This window comes from Notolepis coatsorum (genome assembly GCF_963971535.1).
Source record: "Notolepis coatsorum genome assembly, chromosome: 3".
Taxonomy (NCBI): domain Eukaryota; kingdom Metazoa; phylum Chordata; class Actinopteri; order Aulopiformes; family Paralepididae; genus Notolepis; species Notolepis coatsorum.
The window spans coordinates 110123677-110151379 of NC_140167.1; the positions used below are offsets into that span (position 1 = coordinate 110123677).

Consider the following 27703-nt stretch of genomic DNA (forward strand, 5'->3'; position numbering starts at 1 on the left):
CTGGACCCTAGCCGACTCTACAGTGGCCTGCAGAAGCAGAATAGAATAGAATAGAATAGAATAGAATATTTATTGTCATTGTTGGTACAACGAAATTTAGTTTGGAACATCACCACTGGCATACAAACATAAAATATAGCATATGCAAAATAATAATGTCAATAATAATAATATATAATAATAAAGTATCAATGTCCCAATGTCCTCAATAATAATAATATACCATCAATGTCCCAAGTGCATTTAGTGCTAGTGCAAATAAATAATATTTTCAGTGATAGTCCAGTGAGTTAATGGAAGGAGGGGGGGGGGGGGGGCGTTGACTTGCAATGGATGAAATAGTGTATAGTGCAGCAATGCAAGTCCGGTTCACAGTTATTGTTGTAATGGAGAAATGGGAGTTATGTCACCGGGGGTTGGGGAGGGGGGGTGCAAGGGGGGGGGGGCAAGTTGATGTTGATCGTTGAGCAGCCTGACAGCCCGTGGATAGAGGCTGTTGGTCAGTCTGCTAGTTCCGGACTGGATGGATCTATACCTTCGACCAGAGGGCAGCAGTTGAAAAAGATGGTGTGCTGGGTGGTACTGGTCCTGTAAGATGTTATTTACACGACGTAGGCAGCGGGAGCTGAAGACTGTGTGGAGATATCTGGGAGGCGCTAGCTCCAGTGATCCTCCTTGCAGCCTTGACCACTCTGTGAGCAGAGCACATAGTCCATGGGGGGCGAAGTGCTGGAGGAGGCACAGGCCCCCCCAAAATGTTGTGCATCCAGCCCGCTATGCTTTTGACGATGAGGTCTTGACCGATCAACCGATCAACAGGGAAGGGACACTGGCTTAGCGGAGGTGTGTACAGTAGTACCCAAAAACCAATCACTGAGTGGTTAAGGGTGGCTTTGGTGAGGCCACTGTGGGCAACAGTGGAGTCTGTGCCTATACGGAGGGAGTGGTGAGGCCACTGTGGGCAACAGTGGAGTCTGTGCCTATACGGAGGGAGTGGTGAGGCCACTGTGGGCAACAGTGGAGTCTGTGTCTATACGGAGGGAGCGGTGAGGCCACTGTGGGCAACAGTGGAGTCTGTGCCTATACGGAGGGAGTGGTGAGGCCACTGTGGGCAACAGTGGAGTCTGTGCCTATACGGAGGGAGTGCGGGTAGTCAAGTGAGGAGGCGAGAGGAGATGCATGGGCCTGATGCTCAGAATACTGAGCGGTAGAGGTTGAAAATGGGTAGCGAGCAGTATGGATTTTTGGATATGAAGGGGGTTGGAAGATTGGTGTGCTGTCGGGATTAGTGAAAAAGATGGAAACTCAGGGCCATGAATTCCCTCAAGGGTTCATCATCACCCCCAAAATATTTGAGCTTTGTACAGCTTTGCTTGGGCAGAGTTGCGAGACACATCACATGTTGCGAGGGAGCTGCCCTCTAGCTGTTGTTGGAGTGGCCAGCAGATGTGAGGCAGGGTGAAGAGTGGTTGAGAGGAAGTCAAGATGTACCGCTCAGTCAGCTGGCCTTTAGCCGATGCTAGAATGGTAGTGGAGGTGTGGCTGTGGAAGCTGCTGAAGGGAGGGGCAGAAGGAGTTAGACAGAGGGAGAGAGAGTGCATCTGCCACTGCAGGGAGATCCGGCCAAGCATGGAGCTGGGCACGGCTTGGCTCTACCCCTGGTGGGTTGGGCAGGTGGGAAAATGGGGGAAGAGAGGTTTGGCAGAGGGAGGGAGTCAATGATGATGCTTGGAATTTTGAGAAAGGTCTGCCCCATGATACATCCCTCTGCCCATCTAACCTTGTATTATAGCTTTTTATTTCCTTACCTTAACTACTGTAATATAGTCTGGGCTGCAACATATCCATCATATCTTTCATATCCAGCTAATATTATCTACTATCAATTGACAAACTTACGGTAATACCTTTCAAACATGCTTATTCATATTCAAGTTCATTAACAATAGGCAAGATCTTCCTGATACCTTCCATAGTTTCTTCATCTTTTCATCAGAATTTCACTCATATCCAACAAACCATAATAATAAACTCCACTTACCTTTCTGTTGCATCTAGCCATCAATTTAACATTAGCTTTAGAGGTCCTAAACTCTGGAACACTCTAAGTTCATCATTGAGGTCAACAACCTCCTTATCTATCTAATTTAATTTCATCATAAATCACCATCACATTAGGTTACTCCTGTGCATCAGTGTTACAACTACTGTTAGTATGGCTGCTTGTTTCTTTTTCCTCATTATATACTGTTAATATGTTATTCTCCTCTCCTTTGCCCTCTTGTACTCTAAGAAAAACAAAAGAAATTGTTCTTGTTACTGACTCGTGACAATCTGCCATGTTTTCGCATTAGTGTCTGCCTTATGTCTCTGATCCTGTTTTGTAGTTTATTTTGTAGACCATGCTTACATGTACTTCGTTCATATTGTTTATGAACAATGAGATGGGAGTGGAACTGTGTACAAGCCCTTCAGGCTTCGTTCCCTCCTAGCACTGTTTTTTGGGCTGGACTGTGGGACCGGGCTCTGCTAGCTAAGAGGGGTTGGGATGGGGGTGCTGGCTAGTTAATGTGCAGCAGGGAGAGAAGATGTGGTGGGCCAGTGGGAGAGGATGTGGAAGGGGACAGAACCTTCCGTGACGCACTAGCCTCTAACCCAGTGGAGTGGAGAGGGTTAGGCTGGGGAGGTGGTTGGGTTGGTAAAGTTGCATTCTGAGCTGGATATTGTAAATGGTGTAGTGAGATTGGGGGAAGGCTGGGCTCCAGCTCAAAGGCCCAGGAGCTCCAACCCATACAATGGGAAAATGGGAAATCTCTCAAAGGCTAATACTGAGGGATAGTTCTATGCACTGACCTACTTACTTTTACTTACTTAGGCCTTTTTATTCCTTTCGGAACATAGGCCATTGATGAAAAGTTTCCACCCCCGTCTGTCTTGCGCCATCCTCTCCAGCTGTTTCCACGTCAGTCCCCTTGTCTTGAGTTCCTGCTCAGTGTCTCTTCTCCAGGTGTTTTTGGGTCTTCCTCTGCCTCGCTTGCCTTGTGGGTTCCAGGTTAATGCCTGTTTGGTTATTGCGGTTTTGTGTCTTCGAAGTGTGTGCCCAATCCAGCTCCATTTTCTCCTGGTCAGCTGGACCTCCACTGATTCTTGCTTGGTGCATTCCCACAGCTTGATGTTGGTGATTGTGTTTGGCCAGAAGATCCTGAGGATACGTCTCAGACAATGGTTGATGAAGGTCTGCAGTTTATTGTTGATGTTAGTGGTGGTTTTCCAGGTTTCAGAGCCATATAGCAGAATGGATTTGACATTGGAGTTGAAGATTTTGAGCTTGGTGTTGAGTTTGATGTTTCGGGTTTTCCATATCTTGTTTAACATGTTGAATGTTGCTCTTGCTTTTCCTATTCTTGCCCTTACGTCTTCCTCAGTCCCGCCATCAACAGCTATAACACTACCCAAGTATGTGAATTTGTCAACCTCTTCCAGTGTCTGGCCCCCGATGGTTATGGGGTTTGTGCTTTTATTATTGACTCTGATTACTTGAGTTTTTTGTCAATTTATTTTGAGCCCAAGTCCAGCTGCAGTTGTTTCTAGCAGCTGGGTTTTGTCTTGCATCTGTTGATGGTTGTGTGAGAGTAGTGCGATGTCATCCGCAAAGTCCAGGTCTTCGAGGTGCTCCGTTAGACTCCACTGGATGCCAGTCTTTTTATTGTTTGTGGTTTGCCTCATGATCCAGTCGATGCATAGGAGGAAGAGGAAGGGGGAAAGTAGGCAGCCCTGTTTCACGCCGGTGAGCACTTTGAAGTGTTCTTGTGCACATCCGTTATGTAACACTTGGCATTTCATGTCCTGATACATGTTCTTGATTATGCTGATGTATTTTTTAGGGATTCCATAGTGTGCCATGAGTTTCCAAAGCAGCTGGCGGTCTACACTATCGAATGCCTTTTCAAAATATATGAAATTGACATAGACAGGTGCGTGCCATTCTATGGATTGCTCGATGATGATCCTGAGGGTGGCAATTTGGTCAGTGCACGATCTACTGTTCCTGAAACCGGCTTGGTTTTCTCTAAGTTCATCATCGACCCCTTTTCGCAGTCTGTCCAAGATAATGCGGTTGAAAACTTTGCCTGGTGTTGAGAGCAACATAATCCCACGATAGTTGTTGCAGTTCTTAAGGTCTCCTTTCTTGGGTATAATAGCAATGAGCCCGTCCTTCCAGTCTGTTGGTACATTTCCTTCTTTCTCCCAGATCCTTTTGATCAGCTGGTGTAGCATGGTGGCTGAGGTTTCAACGTCTGCCTTTAAAGCTTCTGCTGCACTGACCTAACTTAGCACAAATGAATGAAAGCGGATATGGACCACGAGCCTAGCTTTCTACTGAACGCACAGAAAGGACATTTGTATATCTTTTTGTTTGACTCTGGCCAAGATGGTAAGCGACTAAGCGTATTTCCCATAATGTTAGCATGCCCCCTTCAAATAGTTAGTGTGGGTGACCTGGCGAAGCCAGGTTGCCACCCACACTATAGTAATCTATACTATGCGAAGCCAGGTTGCCACCCACACTATAGTAATCTACTGTATACTATTCTTTATTCTTTATTTCTTTATTCCACCGATTTTGCAAACAAAACTCCGCCCAGAGCGTTCGCGCCCCCTACCCGTGAAAGGTATCAAAACGACCGGCTTGCTCCACCACCTTGGGTAAATTGCGAGAGTGATCTCAATTTTGGACGTAGAAAAAAAAATCAAAACGATGACACGGCTGTCGGTTCGCTCACAAAATAAAAATAAATGGAATTGGACATTTCTATCTCAACTGATGACCATTTGTTTGAAGGTTCTCCTCCCCATAGACACCAATGTGTTCGCACTCTAAGAAAAGGCTGGTTTTATCGCTTTTCCCCCCTTCTGTTCCGATCGTCACCGCGGCCACAATTGTCGACGGAATGCCACAATATCGCACACAACCCTTCACCTACTCCTTGAAGTGCTCATGTGCGCTTCACAACGCTTCATCTCTTATCGTTTGCTTTTAATCATCGTGACAATGCAGTCATGCGTCTGCCCTCATTGAAATACATTCAAAATGAAAGTGCATAGTAATTCGTGATTGCATCAGCTGATGCATGATTGCATCAGCCTAACAGGTGTGTGGCTCATGGCCCATGGCTACAGCTGACCTGCCAATGACCTCTCATGGACTTAACCCTTAATCGCCCTCTGTGTTTCAGTACTGAATTGCTTGACAGCGCCCTCTGTCTTGCGGGTTGTGTCATTGTACTCAGTAGGGATGTGCTCTTTCATTGGTCTATGTTGACCCATTGGACACGCCCCCTTAGGCCACACCCTCTTAGTCCAGAATTTTTTTTTTAACTCAGAAAAGTCAGATTTTTTTTAAAACTCGTAAAAGTCAGATTTTTTTTTTTTTAAATCGTAAAGTCAGAAAAACATTTCAAACTCGGAAAAGTCAGAAAAATTTCAAAAACTCAGAAAACTCTGAACATTTTTAAAACTGGGAAAAGTCCGAACATTTTTTAAAACTCGGAAAAGTCAGAAAAATTTCAAAAACTCAAAAAAGTACGAAACATTTTAAAAACTCGGAAAAGTCTGAAACATTTTTATAAACTCGGAAACGTATAAATTGTGTTAAGGGGAGTTTAGATTAGAGGAGCTTGTCGTGGCTCATGCGCGCGCTCGGCCAATCGGAGCGCAAAACGGCAACGCAGAACTGGAGCAGCGTTGCAGAAGGCAGACACGCCTCCTGGCCTCCTGCTTTAACCTTTAAACGGCCATCATTCTGGTGTGTGTGTGTGCATGTGTGTTACTATTTGTGGGGACCATTTTAATTTCACGTGGGAAAAAGGGACATTTTAAAAAGGATTAGTGCTGGACTTGGATTTAGGTTAACCTGAGGGTTAAGCTAAGGGTTAAGGTTAATCGTTTAGTAGTGTGGGTTAAGATAAGGGTTTAGTTTAAATGCCATGCGTGTGTGTGTGTGTGTGTATACGTTTTTTTTGTTTGTCATAGAGACTCGCGAGAGACCCTCTCCCGTTGGCCGGCGGTGCACAGGCGTCACCCACACTTTCACAATTTCCCCCGCACGGAATTGTCTAGTTGTGATTGTAATGCCGAAATGACGATGCCAGTGCAGATAGTCAATACAAATGATTCTGAAATGTGGATAATATCAGAGTGAAGTACTATTGCGATGGATTGCTTTAAGACAGCTTTTAGATGTGAGGTGGGAGGGAGCATACTAGAAACTACACCGGATCCAGCGAACGTGCAAACCGTCGTAGCTGCAGGTCTCGGGAGACCATGGGGAACGGAGGCAGTGTCCTGCAGGAGGAGTTGCACTTGTCTCTGGTTGCGATCGGAAAGCGCTGGCACTGTGGCGGGACTGCTCAGTGCCGTGTTGGTACGTATCCGATCGGTATCTCGGAATACAATGAGAATCTACCTAAGAAATGAAGGGTACCGTTATGGACCTCTACAGGTCGTCGGTTGATACCCCTAAATAAACAGAGACCCAGTCTAGTCTCTAGTGTAGCGTGACCTAACCCTGTGCTAGAGAGGAGGAATAGACAGGTCTGCAGGAACACAGGTGTCGTCAAAGACTGAAAGGTAGGAGGCTTGCATAGGAGGCTTGCTTTTAAGGAAACCGTATCACTGATTCCAGAAATTCCATTATAAATGTCCAATTGTGGTGAGGGAATGAATGTAATTCTAATATGTGTGTGTGTTACCCATGATTCATGTCCGATGTGTCCGACGAGTAGTTCAGCCATACTGTATGTAACAGCGTTCTGCCGTCCATGCACTTTGTAACTGGCTGTTCTTTCATACTTTCTGACTGCACTGGCAGTGTTTATGTCCTTTGTATGAGGATTCCTTGTACTTCTGTTCATGTGGACATAAATAAACATTTTGTGTGTGTGTGTGCGTGTGTGCGTGCGTCTAGACCTCCTAGGGACCTTCCTGGAGGCGTGTAGCTGTGAGGAGTTCTTCCGTACAGTCTCCTTGGTCCTAAAGAACCCCAGACTGGAGCTCCCAACACAGGAGAAGCTTTCCACCCTCCTCCAGAAACTCTCCAGCATCAGGTAAACACACACATATATACACTAGAGATGGGTCATGAAAACCCAATAATCGTTCACTGGGATCCAAATCAACTTCTTTTTAACATGGTGGTTATTTTTAGTGTGGTCCTATGCACAGCAAATTGGGGTCACTCATCCACAGGGACCTTTCATCACACGCAGATCATTCATTACAACTAGGGCTGTTAATATTAACATGTTCATTTTGGTGATTACTTCTTATAAGGGAGAGGCTAAGCATTGCACTCCGGTTGTGCTGACCTCTGTGAATTCCCCAATGTGGGAATCTCGATTGCATAATTTCTGGTAGTGGCGGAAAATATTCAACAGGTAGCGCAAAAGCAATTACAAAATTAGATTAGATTAGATTCAAATGTATTGTCATATACACAGCACAAGTACAATACAACAAATAACCAGAGTACAAATGTAACAGTACAATAGTAGCATACAATGCACAGGTGATTAAACTGGGTATAAAATATATAAATACGAGTAATAGTGCTCATCAGATGCATGTACAGAGTTGTAGTATTAATATGTACAGTGATACAGGTAATTGTATTGTCGTATTTTATTATTATTATTATAATTATTTAATGTAAATCCGAGGATGTCTGTAGAATCGACGTGAATATAATCACCAAATGATTTCTCCCAAATGAAGCCCTTAACACTTTGACTGCCATGCATATTGCATCGCACATTTCCAAGATAATACAGTATTTTTTCATAGATCGCGTGATAAAACGTGCAATATGTGCAATAAGCCCAAACCGTTCTGGCTGATCCCCTGAAAGCCTGAATACTCCCAAATCAAAGGTATATGATATGTATATATATACCATCACAAAATCATCAATCGTTTTAACTCAAAACTATGATCGCGTTTGCCAAGCATGTTTTTCGTCCGGTGACACACAGAACTGTGATTGTTAGAAAAACCCGTTTCAGATTAGGTAAAATAGACATTGAATGTACCTTACCTTAGCCAGAAAGTATTCCAAGAAGAATAATTCCAAGTGATTGCATCGCCATCGCTATTACCAGTGTATATGTCTATACACGTTTCGATGGTCAAATACGCTTAGGCGATGGAATTTCTAGGCGATCAATGTGAATCTATGTCCCGGCAGGAGGAGTGGCCACTGGCCAAGCAGAAATGAAAGTTAGAGTGTGATTCAACCCAAGCCATCGCAGTTCAGACAATGATGCAGATCGCTCTGGGCAAGTCTGTAGAGCAGGGATCAAAGTAAAAAGATCAAACAATCCAAAAACAATTTTGGCACTCAACCGTCGGCGCCCAATAACGACTTTTTAAGTTTTTGGCACATACTGTGTTAAGAACACGGGCGCACACCAGTTTGTCCTATCTACGACTGCTTTTCCACGCTCGTAAATCCTGCTCTTAGCTTAGAGTGAATCCCTGAAAAGGAGCTGTTTTAGAATGCCAAAATTGGCCCGAGAAGTTTGTGGAGTTGAGATGAAATTTGCTTGTAACTTTTCTCGTAAGTCTCTTCGAGAATGAGGACCATTGAACGTACGAGAGAGACAGGAAGAGGAAGAGAGAGCTAAAGGGTATTGGGCTCAGCAGCCCCTCGCTAATATGGAACTAACTTTGCCAAATTTGCTCCGCTATGAGCAGCTCCAGGATTAGTTTAACTGTTTTGGGACCAGCTTAGTTGACATTATCAGCTAACGTTAGTTTAGGACGGTCATTGAACATGGAATTTGTAATGTCCTTCCACTGCTTGCTTTTTTGTCATACAGACACTGGAAAATGACTCCGCTAGCAATGTCTGTTGTGGTTTTTTGTTTAGCACCACCTGTGGAGGGACTGCTTGTGTCATCCGGCAACAAATCTCGCTTGACATTGCTTGCAGATAATAGTTTTCTGCTAAATGTTTTACCCAAACCATGTCCAGATGATGGACGTAGCGCCTTTTTTTTTAAACTAATTATTCTTCATTGTTCGCATCGCTACCCTCCATTTCACCATGCAGAATTTCTTTTTTGCCAATAATGGGCCACCTTCTTGACAGTATTTTTCCACAAACTAGTTTATTATATTTGAATGGCTAAAAGTGTGTGTGGACTTTGCAGTACAGAGTGGCTTAAGTTTCACTTTAATTTATTATTATTATTTATTATTTAGTAGAGATTTATGAGAATTGTGTGTCATCTGCGTAACTATGGAAACATACATTGTGTTTTCTAATGATGTCTCCAAGTGGCAGCATGTATAGTGAGAATAATAATTGACCAAGGCAGCTCCCCTGTGGAACTCCGAAGTCAGAAAGACCAACTAAGTTTTCTAGACGATTTATTAGGATATCATGGTCGATCGTGTCAAACGCTGCTCTTAGATCTAATATGATGAGAATTTAGACTTTGTTTGCATCAGAGTTTATTCTGAGATCACAAATTATTTTAGTAAGAGCAGTTTCAGTGCTGTGGTGCGTTCTGAAGCCTGATTGAAATTCCTCCATGATGTTGTTTTCTTTGAGAAAGGAGTTTATTTGTATTGAGAATTTTTTTTCAAGTATCTTGCTTATGAATGGGAGGTTGGATATCGGCCTATAGTTGGTTAGTACATTACTGTCTAGTTTGAGTTTCTTTAGTAAGGGTCTTACGACGGCTGCTTTGAATGCATCTGGGAAAATGCCTGTCAGAAGCTATGTATTTATCATATTTAGGACATGACTTGCAATACCCTCGAATATTCGCTTAAAAAATGCTGTGGGTCTATAGGGTCAATACAGGAAGTGGAGGAGTTACATTCCATTCCAGGAGTTTTGTAAAGCTCAGTTGATGTAATGCAAGCAAATTTTCCTATGGTTACTTTTTCCCAGGGTTTGCTGATGGTGTCCATGTTTGTATCAGGACTAATGCTGGCTCTAATTGAAGTTATTTAGTTATTGAAGAATAATGCTAGTTCTTCACATTTTGATGCAGATGACAAAATATGATGAGGGCAGTGTTGAGTAGCTGGTCGATGGCTGAGAATAATATTCTAGAGTTTCCAGAATTCTCTGTGATAATCTTAGAAAAATAGTCCTTTCTTGCCACTCGTATTTCGTTGTTACAGGCAGTCATGGCTTCCTTGTATATATCAGTCGGTGGACTGTGAGCTTGGTTTTCCTCCATTTTCGTTCAGCAGCTCTACAGATTCTCTTTCTCTGACCAACACTGCTATTATTTAACCATGGGGAGATTTTGTCACTTGACCTTTTTTTTTTTTTACCTTTAACCCTTTCTGCGCCAAAAACGAATAAACTCGTTATAGCCCGCCAATCGTTGGACGCCAAACAACGAGTAAACTCGTTATTGGATCGGTTTTTCTTTTATTCACTATTTCCATTCATAATTCATCCAGCAAGGCTGTGGGAAAATCTGGCACTCTGTCTGAGATCGCAACGGCCCGATACCGCCGCCTGGTGGTATTCAGCCGATGTTGCACTTACTTTCTGCAGGAAGCTTGGCTCTGTGCGTCAGTGAATGTCGTCCGGGCGGAGTTTTCTTGTAACGTGGATCCAGATACAGACTCGAGTGCATTGAATCGCCTTTGAGACGCAAGAATCATTATGCTTTTGGAGCTTATGGCGTCGGCCCAACAGAAATACGATCTAGCAGATGGCAATCAAATAATTGGAATATTCTTTCTGCAGTCTCATCGGCCAGAGGTAAGAGCAATCTAACGTTAATTCCAGCTTGATTGTCCATTGCTTTCATTGCAATCGATCTGATCAACGTATATGCTGTTGTACTAACGAATGCCGTTATTGACAATCAATTAATCATAAACAACCCCCCCCCCCCCCCATTTCCTGTATGCATGATGGAACAGAATATATACCGATCATATGCATTTGAATTTTTTATTGTAGCGTGTTGTATAGGGACGAAATGCCAATGGATTAAGTATAATATGCATCGCGGCCTATTACTAGCGTTCTAGGAATTATCCTAGACCACTCTAAAACTATACTTATATTCACCACGGTATAAAACGACAATGTATGAATGGAAAAAATATTACTTTCCCACATCTTGAACGATAGATACCCGATGTCAAATGGGCCATAGTATTGCAGATATAGCTATAATATTTAAATAGTTATAGCCCTGCAAACAAAGTGAGCGACTCCCACCGTTTACAGTGATGGCTTCAGCTGCTAATGATGCTTATATTGCGTGGCAGCTATTGTGTTAATGGAGCGACAGCATCCAGTGTATGTGATGGGGTGTTGTTTAGATTTTCAACCATGCAGTTTAAAAACAGTCCAGGACTCTAGGCTGGATGGTTCAGTTTGTCTCATGTTGTTTGAGAACATCTCTTCTGCGATGTCATCTAGTACTCTTCGCTATAAAAACGGTTACCGTTTTTGTCTCTGTTAAGTTTAGGTTAGCATTTAAGAATACACAGTGATGGTCAGATATAGGTAATTCGATTACTGATACTTTATCAATGTTCAGCCTTGTTGTTATCACTAAATCTAGGGTGTTACCATGTTGGTGAGTGGGTTCATTTACATGTTGTATTAGCTCAAAGCTGTCCAGTAGGTTGATAAGCTCAATAGCCTTGGGGTCGTTCTTCTTATTTATATGAATATTCAGATCTCCATGTTTGATTAATCTTTCACATCTAATGATACAGACTGAGATTAGCTCTGAGAATTCCTGCAGAAATATTTTGGTGGCCGGTACAATGTGATGATGCGCAAAGACAGCTTTGAGCTCCATAGCAAGATATTCAAATGATGTAAATTCACCCATGTCAATGTCATTACATACAAACGATGCAATAGCGGCAACCCCTCCCCCTTTCCTATTTTTCCTGACCGATTGATAATACTTCGGAGGGCAGGCTTCTATCAGCGTTGTCACACCAGTAATGTAATTTAGCCAGGTCTCGACTAGGAACATGCATTGCAAATAATTTTCAGTTATCAGATCATTGATTAAGAAAGATTTGTTGCTCAACGATCGAACATTTAGGAGGGCCATTGGCGTGATTTTTTTTCGTAGCCGCAGTTTGCGGAGACGCTCTCTGATTGGCCACTGACGTTTCTGGTCATGTGACTAATGCGCCCAATCGCGTGGCGCCTGTGTCTTTGCCCATTTCCGCCTCGAACAGCATGCAAACTACCTAACGCCTAGTTTATCACTGGTTAAGCTTAGGCGACTCTTTCGAAGTTGGTTAAGGTTAGAGTTTTGAATCAGGGCTGGTGTTCTATCGCCCTGCTCTAAGACAAACTCTAACCTTAACCAACTTCGAAAGAGTGCCTAAGCTTAACCGGTGAAAGAAACAGGCATCACACGATTGGCCGCACATGTCACACGACCAGAAACGTCAGTGGCCAATCAGAGAGCGTATCCGCAAACTGCGGCTACGAAAAAAAATCACGCGGGCCATTGTCAGTGATTTTGTGATGGGGGGTGAGGCCGACCTTGGCTGAGCGATGATGGGTCTTAGGTTACTCTGTTACCGTGCATGTCGAGTATTTCTTCTTGAGTTTGATAGTAGTGAGAACAGGATCAGCATGGCTTGGTATTGGAACAAACTGATAGCAGTAGTTTGGGGGCGAGGTGGACGTTTCAGGGGTTGCAGTTGCAGGCTGTCGAGGAAAGAAGGCGGAATAGTGCTTTTCTTTTGTTTTGGAGATGCCTGACTGTAAATCAGACCAGCATTTACTAGTTTGTACATTTTTGGTGTGAAAAGCAGGTGAGGGGGAGGAGAGCAGGGAGAGCAGGGATAGGGAGGATGACTTTGGTGATGATCTAGCAAGAGGGAGGGGGGAGGAGGAGAGTGACACAAGGGAGGAGAAACAGGGCGGGTGCTAGGGGGGAGGGGCGCCATGCGATTTAGGGTTGTTGGTGGCAGGGGGGGGCCACGGTCATGCTTAGTGGGGTAGAGCTGTCCTCTGCAGTCCATGGTGATCCCCGGTCTATCGTCTTCAAGACGTCATCAAGGGAAGATACAGTAGTTCTGCTGTTATCCTGTGGATGACCTCTGCGATTCGATCCGATCCCTCTGTGATCAACCTGCTGTGGATGTCCTCTGGGATCATCCTGTGGATGCTCTTTGACCCAGTTGATAATGCTCCCCGATCTATCGTCTTGACATCATCAGTTAGGTTGTGTTATTGTACCGTTTGTCTTAGAGCTTGTCACCTTGGCAGTGATTGCCTCAAGGTCGTTGTCAATGAAGTAGAATATATGTGAACTTAAGTGTACATTTTTCCTCCAGATCTGTTTAGAAAAGATCCATTATTTTGGAAGAATTCCCCACGTCTCCAAAACGGGTCAAAGTTTGCAATATAATTGACATTGTGTAGCAAACAAGCAGTTGAGAGCCATTTGTTTAGCTGGAGGAGTCTGCTGAAACGTTCAGTCCGTTCAGTGACAATTGGAATGTTTTTGGAATCCAGCATTTTCAGCAGTTCATTAACACTTTATGTGCCAGCCGTGCCAGTCCTATATACCCTGTTGCATGCAGTGATGTACCCGAACGCGTTCAATGAACGATCGTTTATGAACGCGTTCGTATTTTGGGCGAACGTGAACTGAACGTACTGTATATCCGCTAAATGAACATAATTGAGAACGCGTTCATTCGTTCATTCTCAGCGCTGTATAACGCCGTTCAAACGTGCGTTCATTCTCAGCACTCTATTATAACGGCGTTCAAAGATGTGCCAGATTTCATATGCATTTCAGCTGAAAACCCAGTTAAAACACACTGTAAACAGGCTTCAAATGTATGCGGAAAAACCACCCGATCTGGCAACGCGCCTGTCACCCCTGGCTACGTCATCACTCCTCACAACAAGCAGTGGAACAGCGGAATCTGCGAGCATTAGTATCATGGACGAAGCCGAGAGCTGCAGCAGCACTCGCTCAGAGTCAGACTCTACCTCTAGACGTCGTCGGCATATGAGCATTTAAAAGAGTTTAACATTAAAGTCAGTACTGACTCAGACGGAAACAATCTAACGTTTGTCTGTAAACTTTGTCCACCCGGTTTGAAGAAGCAAGTCCGTACATCGACGTCGAGTCGTCGACAGCAACATTGAGAATATGCAAACGTCCTGTTTTAGTTTTCATAATAAAGACAATTCATGCAAAGTTTTTCCTCATGTTTTTGAAAATATACTGTATAGATGAAAGCTGCAGCTACTAGTGTGGACTGAATGGGCGGCAGCAAAGCGTTATGGAAATGCCAGTATTCCGATTGCTGTCTGTGGTTCAATAATTTTTACAAATAATAGCTCGCAGCAACGTATTGAAAAAAGAACTAACAAAATGGGCCGTTCAATATCTCCTTTATGTTCGAAATGTCAAACAGACCTGGGTACCTACAGGTTACAGTCTATCACTACTTTTGGGAATCTAAGTGTTTATCCAGGTTCTGGGGCCAAGTGATTGATTGATTGATTGATTGAACACTTTATTAACAGATTGCAGAATGGGTACAGTACAGTACAGCTCAGTCATATATGTTATGATGAATTGAAAATGGGGGACCCTGATGTAAACAAGACAAAAATCTTTCTCTGGTCTGCATCCCCTTAACAATTGTATATGAGCTGTACTGTACTGTACCCATTCTGCAATCTGTTAATAAACTTTTCAATCAATCAAACATACAATTGTTAAAGGGGAACTATTTGACTATTTCTTTCACTATTTGGGCACTTTTACACAATTCCTGTGAGTTTATGGAACACCTCTGTAATATATTTTTTTTTAATTCATTGTTTTGTATTTCTAATCAAGTACTCAAAAACAGCATTTTTCTACCTCAAGATCTTAAGCCGTTTTGAGCCTGGGCTCCAACCACTGTGTGGCCTGGTGCCACATGGGGCCACATTATTATGCAGCTGAGTCTCTCTGACATCACAAATCAGCACATTTTCAGATGACTCAGTTCAGTGAGGGCGGAGCTAGGCGATCATGGAGTAGACGTGTTTCACGTGAGCTCCCTTCTATCGTGCGAAATATACTTTTCTCCCCATTAGTCTTTATTTGATTTGTATTTGTTATTTGTCTGCTTGTTGAGTCGTCGAGTTTCAACTACTGTCGTCGACTTTTTTTCAACTTTCTGCGATGTCGGTGGTGGAGACCAGATCCATGAGCACCCCAGCCAGCAAACTGCCACCGGGCCTAATCGCGCCGTCGCCCGGTATCAATGAGATAAGCGAAGCTGTACTCTCGGTCATGACCAAACTCCATGCAGACTTTGAGACACGCTTCGCTGAAACACAAAGAAAAGTGCAGGCGGAATTTTTTGATAACCTTCATCGAGGGATGTCAGAGGAAATTAGGTTGGCGGTCGACCCGTTGAAAGACAAGATGGAGTCGCTGCACGTTGTCTCCTCGGCTAATGCTAACGAACTAGCCACGCTAACGACAGAGGTCTCACTACAAGGCGAGAGGATGGCGGGTCTGGAGACCTCCCTGCTGGCTAGCCAGGCTGAAGTTGCCAAACTACAGTCGGTAATTGTGGAAATGCAGTCCCGGGAGAGACGCTACAACATCAGGATTGTTGGTGTACCGGAGGGCAACGAGGGAGGCCGTCTCTCGGAGACCATGCCGGAATTGCTGCAGGAAATACTGGGGAAAGATGTCCTCCCCAACCCTCCCGTATGTGAATCGGCCTACAGAGCGGGCAGGACCAGTCCTGGAGTGAACAAAGAGCCGAGGCCCATTATTGTCAAGCTGAACAGGCTTCAGCAGAGGGAGCTCATCATGCGGTCGGCCCGTGCCAGAAGGGGTAAACTAAGTCTTGGCGATCACAAAGTGGCTATTTTCGAAGACTTTACGCCGGAGGTTCAAGCACAGAGAGGCGAATACAAAGTGGTCATGTCCAGGCGATGGAAACTAGGCCTGATGCCTACGCTATTCGCTCCGCAAAATTATCTGTGCTGGGTAAGGACGATGATCGGCGTTCATTTTGGTCTTTGGCTAAAGCGAAGGAATATCTCGGGGGGATAGCCGAGACTGTAGCTTGATATCTATGTCGGGTGAGTGACTTGGCAGTGTGGGCCTGAATACATTGATGGGGCGGACTACTCACAGATACTTGTTGTCATGCCAGACATGCTAACTGTCCACTGCCCATCCAAACTAGCGGGGCATCCCAATGACTTCTGTTACTTGCTAATGCTGACCGCATGGTCGTACGTGGGTGTCGCCTCTATGAAAGCTAGCGAGCTAGCTGAACAATGTACAAAACAGATTCTAGCGTGCTAGCCGGATTCATCACTAGCTTACGCGCTAGCCTCGGGCTAGCTAGCAGGCTGTGTCTATCGCCCGCACCGAGACACTTGAGACCCGTTAATGTTTACGTATTTTGGTTGTTGTTGCTGTTTAAGTGACATCGGTTTGCACAATTCAACGGTGATCGGGTCCTTAACTAACTTCTTGTATGCTTTTATTTTTATATCCAGGCTGTTTTGAGCTTTGGGCTCCAGTAGTAGAAGGTCGGTTGAATATATATATACAATATATGATAACAGGTTGTGTCAGGTATAGCTTATTACTATCCCCGGGTTAATGAAGGTGTTTAATTCTATTCTTACATAGGTTATGTCATTCCAGCCGTTGTGCCTGATCAGAGGGGCTGTTACATGCGTGCACTTTGACCATAACCCCCTTTTTTCCCTTTCTTCTTATTGTCGATGTTTAAATGACATCTGTTTGCGCAATTTACCTGTGATCCGATCCTGCCTTAGACTATCTGCTGGTATGCTTTAATTTAATTTTGTTTTGAATTTTCCTTTATCCATTTATGCTATAACATTGCGACATTAATACGCAGACTCGGAAGTAGATGGTTACAGGGTTGATGTTGAGTTATTATATAATAATGGCTATTTTTTCCATTATAGTTGTCTCATGTTAGGGCCAAGGCTCACGGTGGTTTTCGACCGATATCTTTATTGAATTGAATTTTAATTTTTATTTGTGTTTATTGGACTAGTGGGGGTTTAATCAGGGGTTTATCTAGAGGGGGGTCGGAGTGGAGAGCATCTTATTGGATCCATGACTCCAGTGGGAAATGATAGGAAGATGACCATCCTTAGTGGATGGGGCATAGGGAGGGGATTGGAGAGTGGGTATAGGAGGGTTTATAATAGGACGGTGGGTTAGGGTTTAGAGTAGAAGGAGGGGGGGTTGTAACTGGGGTGGTATTTTTCTGTGTTTTATGTACTGTTGTCTTATGTGTGTAATTGTTCCTCCTCTGAACTCCTGGGATTGACCGTCTGGGCCCGCCTGGATCAGCGACTCTGTACTCGGCCTGGCTGCACTGGTATGTTCTCTACGCATTTAGACAAACTCGACCATGGCTAAATTGAATATTTTAATTTGGAACGCAGGGGGTCTTAACGCCCCACACAAGCGTGCCAGTGTCCTTTGGTTATTGAAGAGAAGAAATATTGACATTGCTCTCCTTAGTGAGACGCATTTATTGGTGGGTGACACTGATGTGTCAAGGCTAGCAAATCGACAATATCACGTTATCTCCTCAGCCGATGATAAGACGAAAGGAGTCGTCATAGTTACAAGACGTAACCTAGATATCAAACTCCTGGATGTGTGGTCGGACACGGAGGGAAGGATTACTATAGCAAAAGTTGAGTTCTCTCATAGGAAGATGGCAATAATAGCATTGTATGCCCCTAACACATTTGATTCAGCGTTCTATAATACAATCACGAAGAATATGTTGGAACTTACTGGATACGCTCTCATTGTGGGTGGCGATTTTAATGCGTGCTGGGATGCGGAGATGGATAGGTCCGGGTCCTCTGAAACAAGCGACCAAAAACTAATATGTTTGATAGTTTCGACGTCTCATTGGTTCCCCTGGCTCTCTCGGACCACAAGGGGATTTTCCTTGTGGCAACCTTTGGCAGGCTCTCCACGAGAGCTCCCAGGTGGCGTTTTAACTCAACCTTATTAAAGAACGATGATTTCTGTTCTGAGTTCAGGAGTAAACTAGCTGAATTCTTGCAGATCAATGTTGGCACGGTCGATGACCCCAGGGTCCTATGGAACGCATTGAAAGGATTTATCAGGGGTCATGTCACACTTTTCACCTCTAATTTGCGTAAATCCCAGTCAAAAAAACTAGAAGGACTGGAAACATTATATGCGGACCTATACGCATCTTTGCAAACTAACTATAGTGAACGACACACAACGGGGAACTATCTTATAAATGGCATTTTTCAGTGTTTAGCATTGTTTCCTAGCTATGTGGACTTATATTAATATGATCTATGTCTCTAATTCTCATATTGGCGCATTCTTCCAATTCTCCTCTCACAATATTCACCCTCACTGAACTGAGTCATCTGAAAATGTGCTGATTTGTGATGTCAGAGAGACACCGCTGCATGATAATGTTCAGGCGAGGCAGTGGTTTACCATTGTGGTTGGAGCCCAGGCTCAAAGCGGCTTAAGATCTTGAGGTAGAAAAATGCTGTTTTTGAGTACTTGATTAGAAATACAAAACGATGAATTAAAAAAAATAAAAAATTACAGAGGTGTTCCATAAACTCACAGGAATTGTGTAAAAGTGCCCAAATAGTGAAAGAAATAGTAAAATAGTTCCCCTTTAAACAACAGTCTGAGTTCTTGATACATAGGACAAGGCAAAATTACTACTTTCACGGCTCCAGGCATAGCCATCTATTGGCAATGAAAATACGCTCGAATGATCATTTCTCGGATATCCCCTCGATCAAGACGCGACAGGGTACAGTCACTACTGATTCGAAAAAGATCAACAACACTTAAAGAGTTTTACTCACAGTTATATAAGATAAGATAAGATAAGATAAGATATTCCTTTATTGATCCCCTTGGGGAAATTCAGGCATCATAGCAGCATGGGGGGGAGGGGGGGAGGGGTACAGGTAGTAAAACAACACAGTATACAGGTAGTAAAAGACAACACAGGCAGTGTAAACAATTTGATCAATATGGTCAATATAATTTACTATCTGACTAGCTGAGGAATATTCACATTATTCACAGTGTCACATGAGGTGCAGTATGCATGAGGTAGTGTTATAATTTACTATCTACTGAGTATACATTAATCAAAGTACCAGGGTAGTCTACTTTGTCCCCCTTGGGTTCCTATAAGTCCCAGGTCAATGTCTGGTAGCAGTCGCTGTCGCTGCCCCCTGTTGTGGGGCCTGGAGGCTGCTAGTCGCTGCCCACTGTTGTGGAGCCTGATGGCCGCTGGTATGAAGGACTGTCCGAGGCGGTTAGTTGAGTGTCGGGGGGGGGATGAGTCTGTGGCTGAACGAGCTTCTCATCTTGACTAGCTCGTCGTAGAGGGGGTGGTAGGGGTTCTCCATGATGGCATCCAGCTTCCTTATCATCCCCCTCTCTACCATCACCTCAAGTCTAGGTAGCTCGACTCCCACCACGGAGCTAGCCTTCCTCACCAGCTTGTTGAGCTTGTTGGTGTCCCTTGAGTTGATGTAGCCTCCCCAGCATGCCACAGCATAGAAGAGGATGCTGGCCACAACAGACTGGTAAAAAGACTGCAGCAGTTTGTTGCACACATTGAAGGACCTGAGTCTCCTCAGGAAGAACAGCCTGCTCTGTCCCTTCCTGTAGAGGGCCTCTGTGTTGTCCGACCAGTCCAGTTTATTGTTCAGGTGTACCCCAAGGAACTTGTATGAGTCCACCATCTCCACATCCACCCCTCGGATGGAGATGGGAATCGGGGGGGGCCTCTTCTTGCCCCTCCGGAAGTCCACCACCAGCTCCTTGGTCTTACTGGTGTTGAGTTGGAGGTGGTTGCTGTCGCTCCACCCCACGAAGCTCTCCACCAGGGCTCTGTACTCCTCCTCATCATCGTCGGTGATGTAGCTTACGATGGAGGAGTCGTCTGAGAACTTCTGCAGGTGGCACCCGCTGGAGTTGCGGCAGAAGTCTGAGGTGTAGAGGGTGAAGAGGAAGGGTGACAGCACAGTTCCCTGGGGGGCGCCGGTGTTGCTCACCAGTACGTCAGACTGACTGTCCTTTAGTCTGACGTACTGTGGCCTCTCAGTGAGGTAGTCCTTGATCCAGGCCACCAAGCCGTGCTCCAGCTGCATCGCAGAGAGCTTCTCCGCTAGCAGTGACGGCTGGATGGTGTTGAAGGCGCTGGAGAAATCAAAGAACATAATCCTCACTGAGCTGCGCGGCTTCTCCAGGTGCGTGTACGCTCTGTGGAGCATGTAGATGATGGCATCCTCCACCCCGATGTTTGCCTGGTATGCAAACTGCAGGGGGTCGAGGGAGTCACGCACCAGGGGCTTGAGGTGTTGCAGGACCAGTCTCTCAAACGTCTTCATGACGTGTGACGTCAGAGCGACTGGCCTGTAGTCGTTGGGGGTGCTGGGACGTCCCTTCTTGGGCACCGGGACAATGCAGGAGGTCTTCCAGAGCTGGGGCACCCTCTCCAGCCTCAGGGAGAGGTTGAAAAGATGCTGGAGCGGTGCTGCCAGCTGCTCTGCACATACCTTGAGCACCCTGGGATTGGTGTTGTCCGGTCCTCTGGCCTTGTTTACGTTAATTTTGGAGAGCTGCCTACTGACCTGACTGGTTGTGATCGTCAGGGTTGGGGGTGGTGGGCAGTCTGCTGGTGTTGGGGGTGAGGTGCCGTTGCTGATGGGTGTGGGTGGGTGGGGGGTGGGGGGGCTGCTTTGTAGGTGTGATCTGGTGCTGGTGTCGATGGGTGGGGGGAGGGGTGTGGGGAGGCCACTCTGGTCAAAGCGGTTGAAAAACGAGTTGAACTCGTTTGCACGCTCTGGAGGGCCCTCCACAGCTGAGCCCTGCTGTTTGAAACCAGTGATCTTCCTGACCCCCGCCCACACCTCCCTGGTGTTGTTGGCCTGTAGTCTGCCCTCCAGCCTGTCCTTGTAGCTGACCTTGGCTGCCCTTAGCTCTTTTTTGAGCTCCCTTTGGACAGCCCTGGCCTGCTCAGTGTCCCCTGCCATGAAGGCCCTCTTTTTCCTGTTTAGCAGGTGTTTAATGTCCTTGCTAATCCAGGGTTTATTGTTTGAGAAGCAGCGTACCCTCTTTGTGGGTACGACGCTCTCCTCACAGAACCTGATGTAGTCTGTGATGCAGTGGGATAGTCCATCAATGTCATCACCGTAAGCCCTCTCAAACATATCCCAGTCTGTCGACCTGAAACACTCCTGTAGCTCCTCCTCGACGTCGTCAGACCACTGTGGGACAGACATGGTGGTCGGAGGCTGTCTCTTAATGAGAGGCGTGTATGTGGATACAAGCCTCACAAGGTTGTGGTCTGACTGGCCGAGGGGGGGCAGGGAAGTCGCACTGAAAGCCTCCTTCACGTTAGCATACAGGAGGTCCAGAGTTTTGTCTCCCCTGGTTTTGCAGGTGACATACTGGGTGAAGTTTGTCAGGGTCTTGTTCAGTCTGACATGGTTGAAGTCCCCATTGATAAAAATAAATGCATCCGGGTGTTTTGTCTGAAGCGCCGCGACGGTGGAGTGTATGACGTCACTCGCCTGCGCCGCCGCCGCGCTGGGTGGGATGTAAACAGTGAGAGCCAGGACGTGTGTTATTTCTCGCGGTAAATAGTATGGCCGCAGACTCAGTGCCAATAGTTCAATGTCGGGGGAACAGATACGTTCCTTAATGGTGATGTGCCCCGGGTGGCACCATTTGGAGTTAACAAAGACAACAAGCCCTCCGCCTCTCCGCTTGCCGCTCTGTTTACTCCGGTCGGCGCGCACCACCGTGAAGCCCTCCTGTTCTATTGCACTGTCCGGGATGTTCTCGTTCAGCCAGGATTCGGTGAAGCACAGTAGGCTTGCCTCCTTGTACTCACGCTGGTTGATCATCAGGGCTGAGAGCTCGTCGGTCTTGTTGACCAGCGATCGCACGTTCCCAATGACGACAGCGGGCAGGTAAGGCTTGAATCTCCTGCTGTCCGTTATCCTGTCCTTCACGCTCGTGCCAGCTCGATTTCCCCGTCTGCGAATCCTTATTTCGGCTGGTAGATTCCTCGGTGGTTCTGCAACTCTGTTTCGAAAGCAGAGGAGAGCCTCCCTCGGGTAAACCAGCCCGCCGTTGTTGCTGTTGTTGTTGTTGTTGTCCTGCCGCGGGTAAACCAGCCCGCCGCCGGTGTTGTTGTCCATTGTTCAGAGCTGTGCTCGACCGAACTTGCCTAACTCAGCTAACTTCACAGAAGTTGTTACAAATGCCTTAACTTGGTCTAAAGCAACGCACAGTCACTTATACACCTATTAAGTAAGTATAATCACAAAAAGAATAAGTAAGAAAGTAGTAAACGGGATAAGAAGTAAAGGGGGTGGGAGCTGCTATGAAAAGGCTGCCACTCTCCTCGGCGCCAACTACTACTACTAGCTCAGAGGTTAATCTTGACGACTCTAAATTTGAATCGTTCATTGGCGGGCTTGAGATACCCCACATTTCTGAGGAAGAGGCTAAGGAACTGGGGAAACCAATCACTCTTATGGAACTAAGGGAGACGATTGCTGAAATGCAGAGGGGTAAGGCACCAGGCTGGGATGGTATTCCACCCGAGGTGTATTTAGCTTTCTGGGACCAACTGGGTCCATTGATGCTCGATATGATCAATTACGCTATCGAACAAGGGGAGTTCTCAAGAGATGTCAACATGGCGTTGATTTCTTTACTTCTCAAGAAGGACAAAGATCCCAATGATTGTGGTAGCTATAGGCCCTTGAGTCTTCTCGGGGCCGATTTAAAAGTGTTTGCCAAGGTGCTGGCCCGGCGCCTGCAGATATTTATGACGGTATTGGTACACTGCGATCAAACTGGTTTTATCCCGGGGCGCCTGGCTGCAGATAATCTTAGGAAGCTGTTGCATGTAGTCGATAACAGTAAAGACAATACAGCTCCGTCCACAGTTCTGTCTTTGGATGCCATGAAGGCGTTTGACAGACTAGAATGGTCATACCTGTGGAAGGTACTTGAGGTCATGGGTCTTGGAAAGAATTTTATTCATATGATTAAAGTCCTGTATGCCTCGCCGTCGGCAATGATACTGACAGGCAAAAACTGTTCCACACTTTTCCCAGTCTCCAGATCTTCTAGACAGGGTTGTCCTCTGAGCCCAGGACTATTCACGCTTTCCCTCGAACCATTGGCCCAATTTATTAGGCAATCGGAGGACATCGTCCCCATAATGATCAATAATACACCACACAAAATTGCTCTCTATGCGGATGACCTACTGATTTTTATGGATGACCCTTCCCGGTCGGCCACAAAATTATTGGGAATAATCGACGACTTTGGTAAATTGTCAGGCTTTAAGATTAACTGGAACAAATCAGCCTGCCTACCTCTCAATGAGCTGGCCAAAGCGGTGCGACTACCAGCTGATATCCCCATAGTGGAACATTTTAAATACTTAGGCATAGAGATATTCCCCACGCTGAGTCAAACTACTAAGTTCAACTTCACGGGTACTTATGATAAAATACGCCAGGATCTAGACAGATGGTCGTCCCTTCCTAACTCCTTACAAGCCCGAGCTTCCATAATCAAAATGAACGTCGTGCCTAGGATACATTTTGTTAGCTCAATGCTCCCCCTGCCCCCTCCAATAGACCACTGGCGCAAGGTACAATCGATGGTATCTAAGTTTATCTGGAATAACAAACGCCCGAGAATCAAAAGAGCTACTACTCAACGTAGGAAACAAGATGGGGGCCTCGCAAATCCCTGATTTTAAGCTTTATTTCTGGTCCTTTTCACTGAGACCTCTGATGTGCTGGCTAGACCCTGTAGATGCTGTATCTTGGCGCTCCTTAGAAGCGGCGGCGGTCTCACCGCTAAGATTGCAGGATGTGGTGTACTCCACTGTCCCTATTTCGAAATGCCGACTGAGGTATGGACCGATCATAACTCACGTGATCCAGACGTGGCGTAATGTACAGAAGTCGTGTGGGGTTAAATGCCCATGGCACCTGGACTCTCCAATTTTTAATAACCAGCAATTACTTGTTGGGCACAAGCCGGTTAATATTCCTCAATGGCAAAGGAGGGGGGTTCATACTCTAGAGGATATTTATGATAAGGACGGCCTCCGTGCGTTTCAGGACTTAAGAGAATTTTATGATCTTCCCGGCGAGTCCTTCTTTCTTTACCTTCAACTAAGGTCAGCGCTGAGGGCGCATGGCGTGCCGTGGGCTCAAGCTTTGCAACCACACCCCTTATTCAGGCTCATAGTGGACAGGACGACCTCCAGAGGGTTTGTCTCAGACTTTTATACGCTCTTAATTCAGTCCACGTATAAAAATGTATCATTGGATACAATCTGGCGTGTGGATATCCCGGAGTTGGACCCCGAGTTTGACTGGGATGATGTTTGGGCAAATGTGGCATTGTCTTCCCGCAACCCCAATCACCAGCAAATAAATTTTAATTATATTCATAGGACCTATCTTACACCTAGGAAGCTATTTGCTATGGGACTGATAACCGACTCTCGGTGCACTTTGTGCTCTCAAAAGGCCACTGGCACTTATATGCATATGTATTGGGATTTCCCACCAGTGGCCCGCTTCTGGAGGTCAATAGCGGACAAACTTTCAGATCTGTGTGGCTTAACTATCCCATTCACAGCTGTTACGCTACTCCTGAACGATATAACAACACTACCCGCGTCCGTACAACTGAAAAGGGTTGTCCTAGCGGGCGTCACAGCGGCGAAGAAGCTAATAGCAATGAGATGGAAGGAGCCTGAGAAGCTCACAGTGATTAACTGGTCCCTAACACTGTTGGATGTGATTTATCTTGAGATATCCACGCCGCGGGTGATTGGGGTGGGGCAGGCTGGGATTGACCTATGGTTCGCAGCAGCTGAGAAGGTTAGGACCGCCGTGTGCGGCTGAGCGGGGTTGGGGTGCTTGTTCGGGGGAGTCCGGCGGTCTCGTGGGAGGGGGAGGAGGAAATGTCTTGTCTGTCTTGTCTTTTGTGATGTCTTGAATTTAACTAGGGATTTTATTGGGGGGCAGCTATTTAGCTAGTTCTTCGCTATTTGGTCATCTATTAGATAGTACCCCTGGAATTTTGAATTTAAAATTTAAAAAGGTTGAACTCTGTTTTCTTTTCTTTTTGTCTTTATAATTTATAAATTGTTATTCTGTATTATTGTTTTTGTTATTTTCCTGTGAAGTTCTGTGTATTGTGATTGTGATTAATGTGTTGTCTTGTTTCATGTAAGTAATAATAAAAAAAAAATTGATCAAAAAAAAAAGATTACTCAGTTCAGTGAGGGTGAATATTGTGAGAGGAGAATTGGAAGAATGCGCCAATATGAGAATTAGAGACATGGATAATATTAATATAAGTCCACATAGCTAGGGAACAATGCTAAACACTGAAAAAGGCCATTTATAAGATAGTTCCCCTTTAACACTTTAATCGCCGTTGACGCTGAAACACGTCTTTCCCTGCCATGCTCATTCTGCCGAAGACGCTGGACAGCGTCTTTGATATCAATATTTCAAAAATCTGTGATCGAAATCATATTTCTCCCCCGGAGACATGAGATGTACTGTTGAGTCCCTCTCAACTCTACAACGGTTCAAGAGCGCCATCTGGTGGCCGATCGGCGGATCGCCCAGGGGAGAAACAGGAAGTGGAAGCTGGTGCTCATTTCAATTGGGTCCGATCACTCGGTAATAGTCCCAGGACTCGAGCTGATCACAACGGATAGTGATCCGTTACCAATAACTCGATAAACAACATGATTTGGACGTATATACTATTATACAACCTGGAAATGGATCGGATATTTCGACATCCCATAATAGAAAAAATTCTGTTCCACGCTCATCTCCCAACGGCGAGAGGAAGCTACGATGAGTTTCAGCGTTATTTGTTAATGTCTTCGATACTAACTGCTCTGATGATCATATCACCCACACTAGATGAATGATATAACGTTGCCCACGGAATTATAAACGACCCCCCGCCCATCCGGTCAACATCAGATCATACGTAGTAACTCTTAGAACCACGTCCAGTTGACATTTTTTATCTCGCACAGATTCCTACCAAACTGTATTTGATCATCAATATAATGCATTTAGGGCTATAAATCAAGTTCTGGAGAAAGCTGCAGAAAACGATAAAAACATACTTATACTTTATATTTTAGTATGAATATGTGAATGAAAAAGTAACGTTGCTACACCCTGAACAATAGATATAGGACATTGAATGGGCCATAGTAATGTCAATTGAGCAATACAATTTAAAAAGTTCTAGCCTTGCAAAGAAGGGGAACTTCTCCATGTTAAATAGGGCTGGCGAGGGATGGTAAATTATGAATTTAACCCCGGCGATCAAAGTGTTAAGGGGATGCAAACCAGAGAGACTTTCGTCTTGTTTACATTAGGGTCCCCCATTTTCAATTCATCATAACATGACATACATGACATACAGATAGACAGTGCTGCTACATCTATACATTTATGACATACCAGATTTGCAAATACAGTACTGTTTGTGATACAAAAAGAGTCCAGAAAAGATAGTATATACATTTGACGTAGAAACTGTACATTGGAGGAGGTTGGGTAGGTGGGGGGGACTGTACATTGGAGGTGGTTGGGGGGGGTAGGAGGGGTGACACCCTTTAGAATTCAAACTATTTGATAAACTTCTACTTTCAGCTCGGAAATGCATTCTGATAAACTGGATTAAGGATAAGCCTCCATTTTTACAAATGTGGTATAGAGAGATCTTCGGTGTGCTACCCCATGTGCAATGCATAGAGGCAACGACGCTTCCTTTCAGGAGGTGTGGGCCCCACTATTAGACTATTTTCCTGCTGAAATGTGTCGGATACTTCTAAAGGCCCAGTGCCCCATTATATGGACAGACCTAGGATAGGAAAAAATAAATATATGTATGTCTACATGTGAATGGGCTCGAGGCAAGTGCAATAATGTACAGTGCCTGTCTTGGTTTGCTTTCCTTTTTGCTTGTTTCTCTTTTTGTTTTGTTTTTGCTTGCTTATGGTGTGGATGATGGCATATCGATGAACTGGAGGACCCCCCCCCCCTTGTCCCAATGTGTGTGTTTGTAATGTAAGTAACTGTACGTGAAAAATCTATATAAAAAAAAATATTTCAAAAAAGAACTAAAAAGAAGAAAATTAGTTCATTTTTGAAACCATCAACTTTAGTTAAAAATTTTGAATTATGAACTATGAACTGAACTAGTTAATTTAAAAAATTGTGAACTGTGAACTGAACTAGAAAGTGAACTTTCCCAACACTGGTTGCATGCCACCGCTCTATTCAATGACAGAGCTCTCACATTTGTGAACGCATAAACTATATCTTAAATTATGGTGAAGTGGATTCCCAGGCTGTTTTGGTTCTGCTCTGCTTCAGAACCTGTTGGTTAGTACTCTCGGCGTTGTGTCTCAATACTTTAAAGCTGGGAATCACTTCTCTTCAAACTGACTGAGCAGGCCGAAAGGCAGATGGAATTAAGGAGGAAAGATAGTTTAACAGTTGTTTAATAAGAGAGAAAGAGTGTATACA

At 45.0% G+C, this 27703-nt stretch overlaps 1 protein-coding gene across 1 annotated transcript in view; it reads left to right on the top strand.

The window, feature by feature from the left end:
* The window catches only part of LOC311224703 (coiled-coil domain-containing protein 138-like), a 205836-nt gene that overhangs the window by 151369 nt on the left and 26764 nt on the right, over positions 1-27703 (top strand). The window contains exon 14 of the mRNA XM_084309793.1: positions 6968-7106. Coding sequence (XP_084165919.1) covers positions 6968-7106 — 139 coding nt within the window. The remainder of the gene's footprint in view (positions 1-6967; positions 7107-27703) is intronic.